Source organism: Eumetopias jubatus, unplaced genomic scaffold (genome assembly GCF_037043125.1).
Source record: "Eumetopias jubatus isolate StellerSeaLion01/CBP00866 unplaced genomic scaffold, mEumJub1_p1.0 scaffold_8, whole genome shotgun sequence".
NCBI lineage: Eukaryota > Metazoa > Chordata > Mammalia > Carnivora > Otariidae > Eumetopias > Eumetopias jubatus.
In genome coordinates this window covers 19,208,274-19,222,941 of record NW_028274814.1, presented here as the reverse complement: position 1 = coordinate 19,222,941, position 14,668 = coordinate 19,208,274, and the positions used below count along the sequence as shown (strand labels likewise).

Genomic DNA, 14,668 nt, shown 5'->3' with positions numbered 1-14,668 from the left:
TACGCACACTGTTACTGTCTATCTACCGAGGAACATGAATTAAAAGTCAAATTTGTCACTTGTGATGGATAATAATAATGCAGAGAGGTTGGTTTGTTTTTATCTCGCCTTGGAAAGGTGCTGGTGGTTAGAGATCACAAAATGCTAGCAGGTGCGTGGCTGAACTCAGGAAATTTTATGAAGTCAGGAAGGTCAGAATTCACTGGTTCCAACACATGTTATGAAGAGGAAAGGAAAACTTCCTTAGAATATGTGCTTAGGAGCTTCCAGAGTTCCCTGCTCAAGGAAATATTTAAGGCAGTCTCGACATTGTGTTGGAAGGCCGGGGCGTGAAGATGGGGGAACCATAAAGATTCTGGTCTTTAGTCATAACCCTTAGAACGTTTGCGACAAAATATACAACCTTAAGGTTTTCCTAAGGCATACAGAAATCAGAGACTTTGGAAGACCCAAGGATTCTGTTTTGTTTGAGTCACCGCAGTAACTCATTGAATGAGAGTGTGGAAGAGGAGACCTGCTGACTATCATTTCTTACTCAGTTTCCTAATTTTTATCCAGAGGCCATCCAGGCTGTTACAAAGCTGGCTCAAAATGAGTTGTAATAATGAGAATTTTGTGAACTGTTTTCAGACGGCATTCACCGACAACTCAAAATAGCACTTGCTGGTTGATTACAAATATGCCAAAGTACAGTAAAAACTAGAAAACAGTATTGTCAGGAACAAGATCAATGCACAGACTCAAGGGTTATATATGTAACTAACAGTCTTGCTCTTCATCTAGATTAGGGAAACAATCTAGCATATCTGTTGAGAAGAAAATTTGCTTCCTGAAATCCCTAACTATATTGTGCTTGTGTAAGAGAATAACCTTGTTCCTACACAGTACACGCTGATTTAGGGTAAAGGACCATGATACCTTCATTGTACCCTCAATGGTTGATCCTACATAGTCAAAGATCAGGTACTCATTATACTATTCTTGCTAATTTTCCTTAAGTTTGAAACATTTAAAAATAAAAAAGTTTTTAAAAATGCAATTTCTCCCTTCTTTCATTTCTCAGCGGTGTAATCTGGTTCAAGTTCCTCGCTGTTTTGAAATTTCAGTGTTCTCTACAAAATGAGAATAATACTGGTGATGACCTCAACGAATTCAATGAAATAATCCATAACTCAAAAGAAGCTAGTGATAATTTACTACAAATCTGAAAAATTATTTTCTACTTATGCTTGATTATGCATTTTGGTTTGGGCCGATTAGAAATAGCTTAGTACCTACAGGATATCCACTATGATAATAAAATATGCTGATATGATCTTTATTAAATGACCATCAGTGCTTAATGATATTCAGGCTTTGTAAATGCAAACCTTCTAAAGCAGCCTATTATTTCAGTGCTCTGTTTAATTATAAAACAAGTATATACATCCAAGGAATCTACCTGAAGTTACACTTTCTTTAGAAACAGTGTGGAATTTTGAGCAGGTTCTCAAAAAACAGAAGAGAGACAAAAATACAGGAAACAAATGTTTCCTTCAGTTTTTCTGAAGGCAGTCAAAATGTTAATCATTATTTTTGTCATCTAGAGACAATGAAGTCACTTGCTGTTATCAGTGTGTCATGGTGGTAGGAGAAATATTTTATCAACAGAGAAAATAAATATCAACACCTCCTCTTGAGTAAGTGGATGCCAGCTTTATAATTAGGACCAATGCTGTTTTTCACACAATGGACTATATTTCTGATCCTGAGAGCTATAATTACCCTAACAACTCCAATGTCTAACTTTAATTCTACTTAGAAATATTTTGACAAACTGACAATAGTTAAATATGTTACAACAGTGAATATGATAGGTTGCTTTTGCCTTTATTATGCTGAATGTATTACTCTGTGAAGATATTCTGTGGGGCAGGCACCTCTACCATATTTCTTAGCATAGGAAAAGGAGATTAAATATATTCAGCCCCAAAAGGAAGCTAGTAATAGAGCAGACTAGGGGAGGACTGGAGCTGACCACACAGCCTTTTAATCTGTGCCCTTTCGAGAGCTACACATGCCGAAAACAAAATCCATTCACTGTGGAGATAGAGGACATTCAAAATCCAAGCCAATCCTCATAATTTATTCTCCAATGAGACTAGGTACTGATGTTCTCTTGACTCTCAAAAGAGGTGAGAATATTACATCTCAGGCTAAGAGTGTTTAAAGCCCAAACTTTAAGCTTTTGACTGAGTTATATGGGACAGCCCCACTGAATCCTTTTTACGAAATTCTAATTTCAAAGAAACTGGGGGATCACACATGTTTGGACTGGATATTTCTGAGAATAAAAGGGGACAAACTAGTAGGACTGTGTGGGTAAAACAGGACATAAATATTTGATAAACTATTGCCTTGCTGATGCAAAATGGAAGGAAGCATTCTCTTCAGAAATGTTTATTACTAGAGGACCAGCCATTCCTCTATGACCAGAACTAGCATGGCGCAGCTCATATACAGGGAGTTTTATGATTCTCAGAAGAGCAACTTTGGTAAATACATAATGAGAAGGGTACCATTCTGGGAAGCCATCAGCACTGGGTACTTAAGGCAAAGTTGTTAAAATATCACTGTGTTTATTCAAAGATCAGTAAGCCCAGAAAGTCTACTATAAGGTAAAAGTCTTAATAGCTTATTCCTAAGACTTCACACATGAGCGAACATTTCATTTCACATATTTGATGAAAATTAGTCAAGGCACTGTCTTACAAGTAAAATAAATAAGACTATGGGATCCTACATATCACATTTTGATTAATACCAAAGAAGGATCAGTGCCCAAAATGAAAATGTAACAGGTATCATTTCTATAAGAATTACTTCTGGAGTTAATGCATTTAATATCTAGTAACTAATTTTATGGGAAAAAAATTAAAGGCCACATAGTGTATTTTCTCTGTAATCAACAGGACGGCATTACTGAAAAGCTTCAGGGTTTGCAAGAATTTCGACCATGAGATTTGGAGTCAGAACTACTTGGGTTCAAACTCTACTTCAATCACTTGGTAGGTGAGTGACATGGAAAATTACTTGCAGCAGTTATGGTTGGATATCCACCCAAAGTCTCTTCTTCCCTTCCTCCTTCTCAACAGAAACCTAAATTTGTTCAGGCACACAATAATTCCCCTTGAAGCCTATTATCCCAGGGGTAGGATTAAGTGTAAAATTGGCTCCATATTCCCTTTGCCAATGATTGGTTTAGGAATGTTCATGTGACCAATGTGAACCAATGAGAAAGAATGAAAGATTTGATGGGGCTTTGGGGAAAGCTCTTTCTCCTTCTTCTGGGATAGCATCAAGAAGTGGCTCTCAATTCTTAAATTCTACACAATTTAAGCCAGTTTGATGGAGATTTCTGATATTTTGGCTGAAGGTACTCTGACCCTCCTGAGTCATTTTCTCATCTGAGAAAATCAAATTGACTGCTACATTGCAATCTTTCAAGAATTCATGATAATATACGTAAAGTATTATGCATAGTCCTTAGTGCAAAGGAACTTTCAATAAATGGTATCAGGTTTGCTTGTTGCCTGGCACACTGAGTACTTGCTATTAACTTGGCTCAAAATGATCTTTGGCAAATCTTTAACAGATTTCTGATTGCTCACATTTCCATATCAGATGAGACTGGTGATATTAGTCTCCAAAGAATACTCTGTAATAGCTGAAGCAAGGATTTCGAATCTCTTTGAGGTCTTCAAAAGGCAAGGGATACGATAATGTGTTGGTATTTTATTGAATATCATACACACACATACACACACACCTTAAAACAAATAAAATAGTATCAGGCTAAGAAAAGAAATTAATCTATCCCATTAAATGCTCATTTCGAAAGAACTCAGGAGAATACAACATATTGGAAACTTCCAAAATTAATTAAACTTTAGAGTGAATATAGTAAGATATATAAAAATGTATTGTGCAAGCTTAAATCATCATTCCTTAATTTAGAAAAGTTAAAATTTGGAACTTACCAAGAGGACTAAGGCAACTAAAGAAATAAAAACCCAAAGTGATAAGGATGTAATTCTAAAATTTAAACATTTTTAGATAACGTTATTTTCCTACACAAAGCAACACACACAACGATAACACTAAAGAGAGAATAAAATATTGATGAAGCACACCAGCTTTAGGCATACAACCTGAATTTGAAACCTGATTTTGACACTTGCATGCTATATAACCTTGGGCAAGTTTTTTAGCCTCTCTTAGCTGGTTTTCTCATATATAAAAATAGAGATAATCAAATCTACCCCTTAGACTTAGGTTTAAATAAGATAAAATAATGTAAGCCAAGTTCTTGTACAGGTGCCAAGTGTATAGCAAGCACTTAATAAAATATTTTTACTATGTTCTTATAACAAAGTGGGTCCCATGGGATCCCACTGACTTCTGGTAGTCTATCATAGAACCTGGGATTAAAAAAAAAAAAAAAAAAAAAAAAACAGGCCAAATTTCAGATGGGCCAAGGAAATTGCCAGAAGATATTTCCAGCAACCCCAAAACAGGTGACAAACACTACAAAAATCAAATCATAGGGGAATTTCTCCTTCTGGATAAGGTAGAGTAGCAGGGACTAGGTTTTACCTGCTGCCCAAAACAACTAAAAACAAACAAAATACATGAAACAATGGTTTGCAGACATTGGACATTAGGCAACTCAGGAAGGCAATGCTTGAGAAAAAGGACCCAGGCTAGTGGAGTCCCACAGTTGCCCTAGCTTACTGCTTAGATGGTTGCTAGGCCACAGCACAGGAGCGGAAGCTCAAGCAGAGTCCCGTGGTCTCTCCAAGTAGATATTATAGAATTAGGAGTCAGGGAATGCCCATGTAGATCTAGAGTGGAGAGGGCCGTCTAGACAGAAATCTCCTCTAGCCTTCAGCTGAGTATTGACCAGCACATGTGAGGAAAATGTCTAAATCTGGGAAAAGAATCACCCAGATGAAACAACTCCTCGAAGTTAAAAAGGATAGAATAATTCACGTTCTTCTCAGATAGAAAAGAAAATCTTGGGGGTCTCAGTAGGACACTTATGAGGGTATTGTCTCAGTGTGAGAAAAAAAATTTCCCTAGAATAAGCACTGCTATGGGTTTAAATAACACAGACTAAAAGTAAGCCTCGAAAAGGAATGAACTGTTTACAAGTCACTTGATTTCACCCAGAACAAATCTTCACATATTTTGGAACACCAAAATATTCAACAGCCACCAAAGTAAAATTCACAATATCTGGCATTCAATAAAAAACGCTCAGACTTTCAAAGAAGCAGGAAAATACAACTCATATTGAGAAGAAAAATCTATCAGTGGTAACAGATCCAGGAATTACAGAGATGATAGGATAAAAAAGGACACTGAAAGGGTTACAAGTCTATTCCATATGTTCAAGAAGGTAGAGGAGTGAACAAGCATGTTAAATGCAGACATGGAAGATATAAAAAGGCACAAATCGAACATCTACAATGTTTGAAATGAAAAACATATTATATGGGATTGACACCAGATTAGACACTGGAAAAGAAAATATTAGTCAAGTTGAAGATACAGGGATAGGAACTATCCAAAATGAAAGACAAAAAAAAAAAAAAAGGAAGAATGAATAGATGACAGAGTCTGTGAGCTAGAGAACAAATTTCAAGAAGTTTCATGTATATTAACTGGTGTCCCTAAAAAGGGAGAAGGAAAAGGGACAGAAAAAGTATGTGAAAATATTATCTTTTCTCCATATGTAAGCAATGTATCTTTATAATATATCACTCGCATTTTTCTGATTAAAAGAAGAATGCTCTTAGAAGACTGATGACCCAGATAAGAGAAGATGGGCAAAAGAACTATTCCTGTTCATCCATCTTCAGGAGAGGAATTGTGAGTTTCACTATGGAGTCAGCCTTCTGAAGTCATATGCAAATAGGAAACCTTGAAATTACCCAGTGGAGTTTTTAAAAATCAAAAATAAAATAATCTTATTAGGTCAAGTGCTTCAGATACTTCATGTGACTCTCTGAAATTCCTTCAGTGTTTACTGGCATAACAATATATTCTCATGTCATGTTACAAAAATAAAATGTTTTGAATGTCATAACTATACTACACATTGCATCTTAACAGTACTTCTAAGGTAGTTATTTAGTATGTGAGCAGATCTGTTATCTCTAAGATTTTCCAATTTTCCCAAAGCTTCCTGAAATTCATGGAATGATTTAGGGTGTATGACATAATGTAGTATTGAACTGGTACATTTTTTTGTAAGAAGAAACCTAGCCTCAAACAGGTCTGATTTATGGGTTAATTCAGTATTCTATACATAGAAAGTCCTCCAAAAAAAAAAAAAAAAAAAGTCCTTGGCTGATTACCTGGCTGAAAACCCACATATTTACATGCAAAAGGAAATCTTCTTTCATGAGAGTCATGATCTATGTGCCTTTCCCTTTTGTTAGGAGAAAAAAATCAGAGACTTCAAGGACTATTATACTGTGTAATGTTAAACTCTATGTGATTGTTCATAGACTTCTTTCCAGGGATGACACAGCAGCAAGTGCTATGTGCTTACATGAACATTTTTGCCTAACCTTCAGATTTAGATGAAAATTCTTTTAGAATTTTGCTATTTGGTTACATTGCCCAGGGATGCTGAACAAGCAAAAAATGGAATCAAGCAAACAATTATTTCCCCTAGAAACTGATGATATGTGGTACTATGAGCTGGAGTCCCCATTAAAGTTTCGTACTGTCTAGCAGCAGTACTCAGACTTTCTATTTTCAATGCCCATGGATGTACTTCAAGTTTAAGAGCAGAAGATCAAATCCAATCCATCAACATTTAAGCAATGCTCATTATGCCCACAGATTGTTGAGAGTGTCACAGTCAGACTTGGTGGATAATCTATAAATCTATATGATGGAGTTCATAGTTTTTCTTTTTGTTTTGATCTTAGTGTAAAACTTGTAATAATTTACCATTATAGAACAAAAAGAACTGTGGCTTATGATTTATAACTCACATAGCTGATATGTTATATTATCAAAATGTATGTTCTGTTGTATTTTACAAAGTTTAAAAAGTTCTCCTTTGGAACAAAAGGACATTATTGACACATCATTAATGGGACATGGGGAAGGTCGTCCTCTGCCAAAGAGGAAAGGTTAGGATATGAATGAGGCCTCCCACAGATTTCACAACAGTCACGGATCAACTTGGGAAAGAGACACAAAGAATGCACATGTTCTTTTCGACCAAAGACTTTTGGTTAACAGGTGACCCTAGCTGGGAATGCTGCAAAATTTCAACATGCTTTTAGGATGGCAGTACAAGTGTTTAGCAGAAAACCAACTTCAGTTATGTCTCTTGTAGAAAGGCCTACCATTTTCTCCACAACTTTTTTTTTTATATTGAACTTTTAGTGGAACATGGGTATCATTAGGACACTGCTTCTTGATCTCACAGTGTGGGAGAGGTCATCGAGAGGATATGACAGCCGGTTGATCCATGAGCTGGACCCTAGCAACTGGAGGCTCCTTTTCCCTCCCCCATCCCTGGCAAGTGCATTCTATTTGTCTTCCCTGATCCCAGAAGCTGCCCCAAGGACATAGCTTTGAGACAGTGATGTGGTATTGAGACCATCTGGACAATACACATATCTGAACCCAGTTAAGGCCTCTCCATAAACTTTAAAGTTTACCAGACAAATGTGGAATCTACTAGTCTTACAGCCACCCAAGAGGATCCATACGCAAGGTCCCCTGCTTATTAAAATTACCACCTACCAAATCTGGAGTGGTCTTCCTCTTTCTTTGGTCTCTCGCTGTGTTCGGTGTATAGGGACCAGTTTTAGATTACACCTGGGAAGCCCCCGAGAAGTTTGTGAACCAACACATACCATTTTGAATACTTCCAAAATTTGTGTCGGTGACATTAAAGATCCTATTTTGATACTCCCGAGAAAATTTCCAAAGTTAAAAGAGGAAGTTATATGGGAAAAACTTAAGTAAGTTCTGTGCTAATCATATGTAATTTTTATTAAACCAATGTATAAAATCTCCATATGTATATTTAATGATTGATTTCAATATATTCTATAACTTTTACTCCTTAATCATCTATTTCCAATATCATCAAAAATAAAAGCTTAAGGTTCTACTCCCCAGAAAACATTTTAAGGGAAGCATTTTGTTAACTATAAAATATTAGAATGTTCTATTTTTAATAATCCACCGTTAGTAACATGATAGACATTACTCATACTGCTAGCAGAGTTTTAAAAACAAATTAAATCCATTAGAAGCAATAGAAAACAGCCACTTACTCATTAGCACAGAAAGAAAGATAAATAGACTTCATGTAACTAAAAGCATGCTCCTTTTGGAAAATATTTATATATGAACTTTTAAGCAATTTATGGAGCTAATAGGTTTCATCTGTGATAGAAGAATAAAATGTGAACAAAGAATGGCATAAAAAAATATCAACCACAATGAAAGGAATGAGGTACTTTGCCAAAATAAGCGACTGACAGCAGAATGGTCTTAAAAGGGACATTTAGTAAAACAATCATCTGGCTAAGGTAAGAATTCAGAATTTTATTTGTAATTAATTCAGCATGCTGACAAGTCGGCTCCACCCCAATTTCTGCCCTCCTCATGATGGTACGAAGACAAACAGGCAAAGTAGAAATGTAGTCACTTAGTTAAGTCATCAAAGAACTTATTCAGTAGATGAAGGGATGACCTACATTAACAGGTATCATCATAATGAAGGGAGTGGTGTGAAAATGGTAATATTCAATACAACTTAAGCTTTGATACTGATGTTTAAATTACTTGTCCTATTTCTCATGTAAATATATACCTTTCTTTATGAGAATTAAGTTTTGGTGTGTTTTAATCCTTACCGTTTTCCTGTGAAATTTATCAGGTCACAATGACTCCCGTTTCAGAGGTGGGCCCAAGCCACCATCCTCATGTGCTACAACCTCTGTTCAAGTGACAGTTCTTGGGGCAAAGACCATGATTTACCTTCAAATATCCTCATTTTGGTGACTGAGAATCAAGGGGACCGCTTTTCCCCCCATCATATTCCCTCTACCTAGAATCTTCTTCATTTATTAAAATCTTACTCACTTTCTAGGTTTTATTTGGCAATTACCTCTTCTCCGAAACAGAGTCCACTGAAATAGATTGAATTACTCCTGCCTCTGGTCCTCATAGTACTTTCTTTATAGCTGTCATAACAACAGTTGGTCATATGCACGTCCGTTTCCTCCTGCAGGACGTGGTCACCTTTAGGTCCCTCTCACAGAGATTGCTACAGGGCCTGGCATGAAGTAGCTGTTGGATAATTTGTTTACAAAATAGACTGAAAATGTGACTCCACAGACACCAGGTAAGAAAAACTGGCTATTGTAACTCTTCATGCTCTTAAAATAGTTCCTGTGACTGGGAGTGGAAAAGGCTTAAGAGGAAGGCAGGAAGTTAATATAAATTATGAAGAATGATTTAAAAATATAAATAAAGGAGGAAAACAATTGGCCTAAATCCAGCCGGACACATCACTGCAGCTAATGACCCTAGTGAAGGTAATCAGAAGCAGGCACATTACTACCCAAAGAGGAGGATTTCATTCCTGAATCACCAAGGGTTTGCTGTAATTTCTTAGATGCACTCTTTAGGACAGGAAGGAGGATGAGAAGGATATTATTGATAATAGAGAGGCCTGCTTGAAAACGAACCCCAGTGAAAACTGGCAATTCAGCAGTTCTCTCCAGGAAGGGTCTTCAAAACAGCATGCCTTTTATTATCAGTCTACTGAGAGTGGAAACGGCAGTTCTAGAGAGCAACAAGGAAATATTCATGGAGTCCCTACCTCACACCAATCTTTTGCCAAGAGTTTTCATAGATTATTAGATAGAGTTAGATATCAGGGTCCCCATTTTACAGGGAGGAAAACTGAAGATCAGGACAACTGCATGAGCTGCCGAGGTTGCAAGCTCAGTGGGGAGCTTTGATCAAACCAAGTTTTGGGGCTCTTCCTATCAGCCCTACACCCAATGCTTGTAGCATTGGGAAACACCGTTACTCACCTACGGCATTCTATTACAACGATTACCATTTAAAGAACTATGCTTAAGCTATTTCACATTTGCTAAATTGTAATTTGAGGATTCCTTTCAAGTGAAGTTGGAGAATTCGTCTATATTCCTTAGGCATCTCATGAAAACCACGTTTAGGTAAGTTATTGTCGTAGTAGTGATGGCTGACAGGTGTGTCTTTAACCGTTCTAGAGAAGGGCCAAAATCCGTACAGCTTCACATGCTCACACAGTTCCACTGCCACACTTGTGATCATCAAGCCAGAGGACAGGCGAAACTCCGTCACACCTTCAGTTCTCCAGAAAAGGGCAAGATTTCTCAGGTACTTGGGATGGAAAAATAGAACCTTCTGTCTTGCTTGAGACTCCTTTAGGGTGTCATACACTTTGAAAGAGGCAATCGTGTTGGCCCTGAAAGAAAACGCTGGCAGAAGAAGGAACGCGTCTCCATAGGTTGCAATGTCCTCCAGAAATATTTCTTTCTTTTTCCTTAAGTTCCCGTATCTGCCAAATTAAAAAACAAAACAAAACAAAACAAAACAACCACATCATCATCATTATAAGCAAAGTAGCAGTTTGGGTTACATAAGGCTGAATTTACCACTGCCGAGCCATTGAACTTTTTATATCACTGTTGTATATAAGAGACAAGCAGTGGACTCAGAGTTCAAGTACAAGTAAGCCTCCTATAAACATCAAAGGCTAGGTCTTCATTGATCTTTCATGGTGTCCCAAGGCTTTCATCTATATTATATTTTCTTACTGGGCTATATCCTTACTGGACACACATTTCTTAGATTATTTTATCTTCCAACTCAGTAATTTTTTCTCTAAGATAGCTTTTTGATACAGAAATACCTTCCAATTTAATAATGACTGATGTTTTCTCAAACATAGGACACTCTTAAAATGTCTATACATTAAAAAAATTCACTGAGCTGTACACTGGTGATCTGTGTATCTTTTTGTATATGTGATCACAAAATAAAAGTTTCCTATAAAGAACCTAAAATATCTATATTCATACACACACACACACATATTTTAAGTTTCCCTTATGTATTGTGATAGCTCTGTGTGTTTGATTTAAATAATACCTTAGTAAATATACTAATATGCATGATTGTGTTTAGAAAGTAAACTTTTGGGATGCAGGTACAATATTTCACATTATCTTAAGAGATACTAGAACTAGATGAGTATATCGTGTATTTTATTAGTAATGATTATTAGTCAATTTTGATGAAAACAATGGAGTAAAACTATGGATGGGATTTTTATTAACTAGGAACATTTTGTAGTGGCTACACTGTGAAAAATGAAATATGGGAATTAGTTTTTGGTAATAAACTATCCATAGTAAAAACTTTTTTTTCTTTTTTTGGCCTAAGACTCATTCTCTGAAGTTTCTAAATAAACTGTTCTATCAAGAAACTGCTCCCAAAAGAGTAATGCTAAAATTCTGAAAGAAAATTCTCAAAAGTAACTTCACTATTGTTAAAAAAGATGAAGAAATAAATGAGTTCTCACTTGATTAGTAATGTTCAGCTTACGACATTAGAAGTACAATTGGTTGGTATACCTGGCTAGCTCAGTGGTAGAGCATACAACTCGATTTCAGGGCTGTAAGTTCAAGCCCCACACTGGGTGTAGAGATTACTTTAAAAAATAAAGAATGAGGTCTTTAAAATAAAATAAGATGGTTTTCTTAAAAAAAAAAAAGAGGTCATACCTCTTATAACCTACAACCTTGAGAGAAAGTAAAAAATTATGAATATATTCTTCTATCTTTTCCCCAAACATCATTCTAGCTGTGTTGCAAGTCATTCCAGCAATAAGATGGTGTTCAAACTAAGAAATATGTTAAATAATAAAACAAATGTTCTCAAACAGTTATGTAAGTTGGAGGTACTTACTTTAGTTTTATGATACTGGGATTTACAGTCACAACATTGGTTTTACTGCCAACATCTTTACTAACATTTCCCGTGATTGGGGGGAGGTTACACCTGAAATTTGAAAAAAAAAGTATTTTCAAAATGCAACTTATAAAAAAAAAGCACATACACATACATGTACACATATGATTACTGTCATTTTATCAAAGAAAATCATGGCTGTTCAGGAGTTCTAAATTGATCTGATTTCCACTTAAAACTTCAGTGAGTACTGAACTCTTAATTGGCACTTCAACATTGCATGAAATATACAAATTTGATAAATGCTTTCAATATTAAGACCCTAAACATATCAAAATGAGAAATGACAACTACCTTGCCTAGCTTCTGAAGAGTTCATAATCCTTTTATTAAAATTGTTTCTATTGATTATATTCCCACAGTGGTATGATCATCAATTTACAGATTTTAAAAAAAAGGGGGCATTGCACTTAAGGTTACAGAATCTGCCAGAAGCAAAGACAAAATAAAAAAACAAACAAACAAACCTGAAATTTCCTGATTCCCATATGGATAGTTTTTCTAGCAAATTATGCTGTTAATAAATAAAACCCTAATGTTCCTATAATGATGTTTTCATATAAATGTTCTCGTCCTCTTTTGAGTACTAATTTGTTTTTAGTACTCAAAACAAATTAAGAATTGTAATTTTGAGTAATTATATTCCTTTCACAAAAAAGGGAAAGTTGGTTATGACTCCCTAAGTATTGTTTACAGAATTTCAAGTAGACCATTTCTTTAAAGCTATACATACAAAGGGAGTTTCTCTGGGTGTGTCCTAAGGAAAGCTGTTTCAAGGTGATGTGTTCTGCAGGGACTGAAGTTGAAACAGCATTCCACACTCTATGAAACATAAAATCAAATGGACCATGTACATCTCTCATTGATAAAAAAGACATGTCAGAAAATAATTAAATATGTCACCTTGCAAAAAATAAATATCAATCACAGATAATACAGAAATGCCTTCATTAATGGACATCCTGTGATAACAAATCTACCTTCTAATACAGTCCCAAATTCTTTTTTAATATTAAAGGTGAAGGGACAAATGAAGGGGGGGGAAATTGGAGGGGGAGACGAACCATGAGAGACTGTGGACCTTGAGAAACAAACTGAGGGTTCTAGAGGGGAGGGGGCAGGGGGATGGGTTAGCCTGGTGATGGGTATTAAAGAGGGCATGTATTGAATGGAGCACTGTCTCGGAAACATCCCCGGCAGCAAAGGTAGAATCCAGAAATATGCATACTTACTGTAGAGTTCAAAATTAAGTAGTTGCTAAGATGTTTGTTTTTCTTTTTTAAACTTCAGCTTTTTTTTAAGATTTTATTTATTTGACAGAGAGACAGGGAGAACAGGAACACAAGCAGGGGGAGTGGGAGAGGGAGAAGCAGGCTCCCCGCTGAGCAGGGAGCCTGATGCGGGGCTCGATGCGGGGCTCGATGCGGGGCTCGATCCCAGGACCCTGGGATCATGACCTGAGCCGAAGGCAGATGCTTAACGACTGAGCCACCCAGGCGCCCCTAAACCTCAACTTGTATTTCGTGTGTCTGCCATAAGGTAAAATGGATGCGTAGCCATACCACTCCCCACAGATGTTTTGAGAATTTTAAGTCTATAAGAAGTCTATTACAAGAACAATTATTTAGCTTCATTATGGCTTTTTTACAGCGAGTGCTTTAACTAAATGGCCAAATCATTCAGGTATTGGTCATTTTATCATGAATCATGAGGAGCACATTCAATGACCTGATGGACTGTCAGGTCTACTGTTCTGTCATTACCTGTAGCAATAAAAACTTTAAATGAGATTCAAGTAAAACAGTAGGTTGGGGAGGGGAGCTACTGACTGAAAATCCTGCTTCCTTTTCAGTTGCTATAAAGGCATTAAATCAATAAGGATCAAAGGCTCTCCTCTGATGTAGGAAATCAGTGCCCCTGAAATAGGAAGAAACAGATTTTGAACTTACTTTTTAAAAAGGTGCGTTTCAATTGAAATCCATCCTCACAGGGATGAATCACCTTTCCATCATATTTGGAAAGCGCAGAAACTCTGCAGCTTGGCTTATTAGCACAGGCACACAGAGAAACAAACCACTTTTGCTTCTGTGTTTGCAAGCTAGCTGCTACTGAGATATAAACACTTTAAAAGACCAGAATTTAGAAGCTCCACAATTTCTTTTTTAATTTCAAGCCTGAAAACTAAACAATGATGTTGCATGGCAATACAAGGCTTAGGTCAGCATTTTCTCGAGTATTATCTGAGAACAAAAGTTTCTTGAAATGCTCTGTTAATATATATATATATATTTTTTTCTTTTTTCCAGGTGAACCTGGGAAATGTTGTTCTCCACAGTCCTTCTGAAGGAGCCATGATATCAATACACTGAAGGCTCTGACAAGTCCTGCAGTGAAGACCCTCTTTCACCATGATTTCAAGCAGAGTTTCTGCAATGTGGCCATCGCAGTTTTATCCTTCTGGTATTAACATTCTGAGGAACTCGTGATCCATTTAACACTTCAGGAAAGGCTACCTAGATAATTTGTAGACTTAAGCAACACAGCTCAAAGGTCGAAA

General features: G+C 36.4%; 1 protein-coding gene across 1 annotated transcript in view; it reads right to left on the bottom strand.

Moving 5' to 3' along the window:
• Positions 1-10,167: 10,167 nt before the first annotated feature.
• Positions 10,168-14,668, bottom strand: part of ST8SIA6 (ST8 alpha-N-acetyl-neuraminide alpha-2,8-sialyltransferase 6) — a 145,908-nt gene continuing 141,407 nt past the window's right edge. The window contains exons 7-8 of the mRNA XM_088025531.1: positions 12,049-12,141; positions 10,168-10,636 (exon numbers count right to left, since the gene is read on the bottom strand). Coding sequence (XP_087881657.1) covers positions 10,168-10,636; positions 12,049-12,141 — 562 coding nt within the window. The remainder of the gene's footprint in view (positions 10,637-12,048; positions 12,142-14,668) is intronic.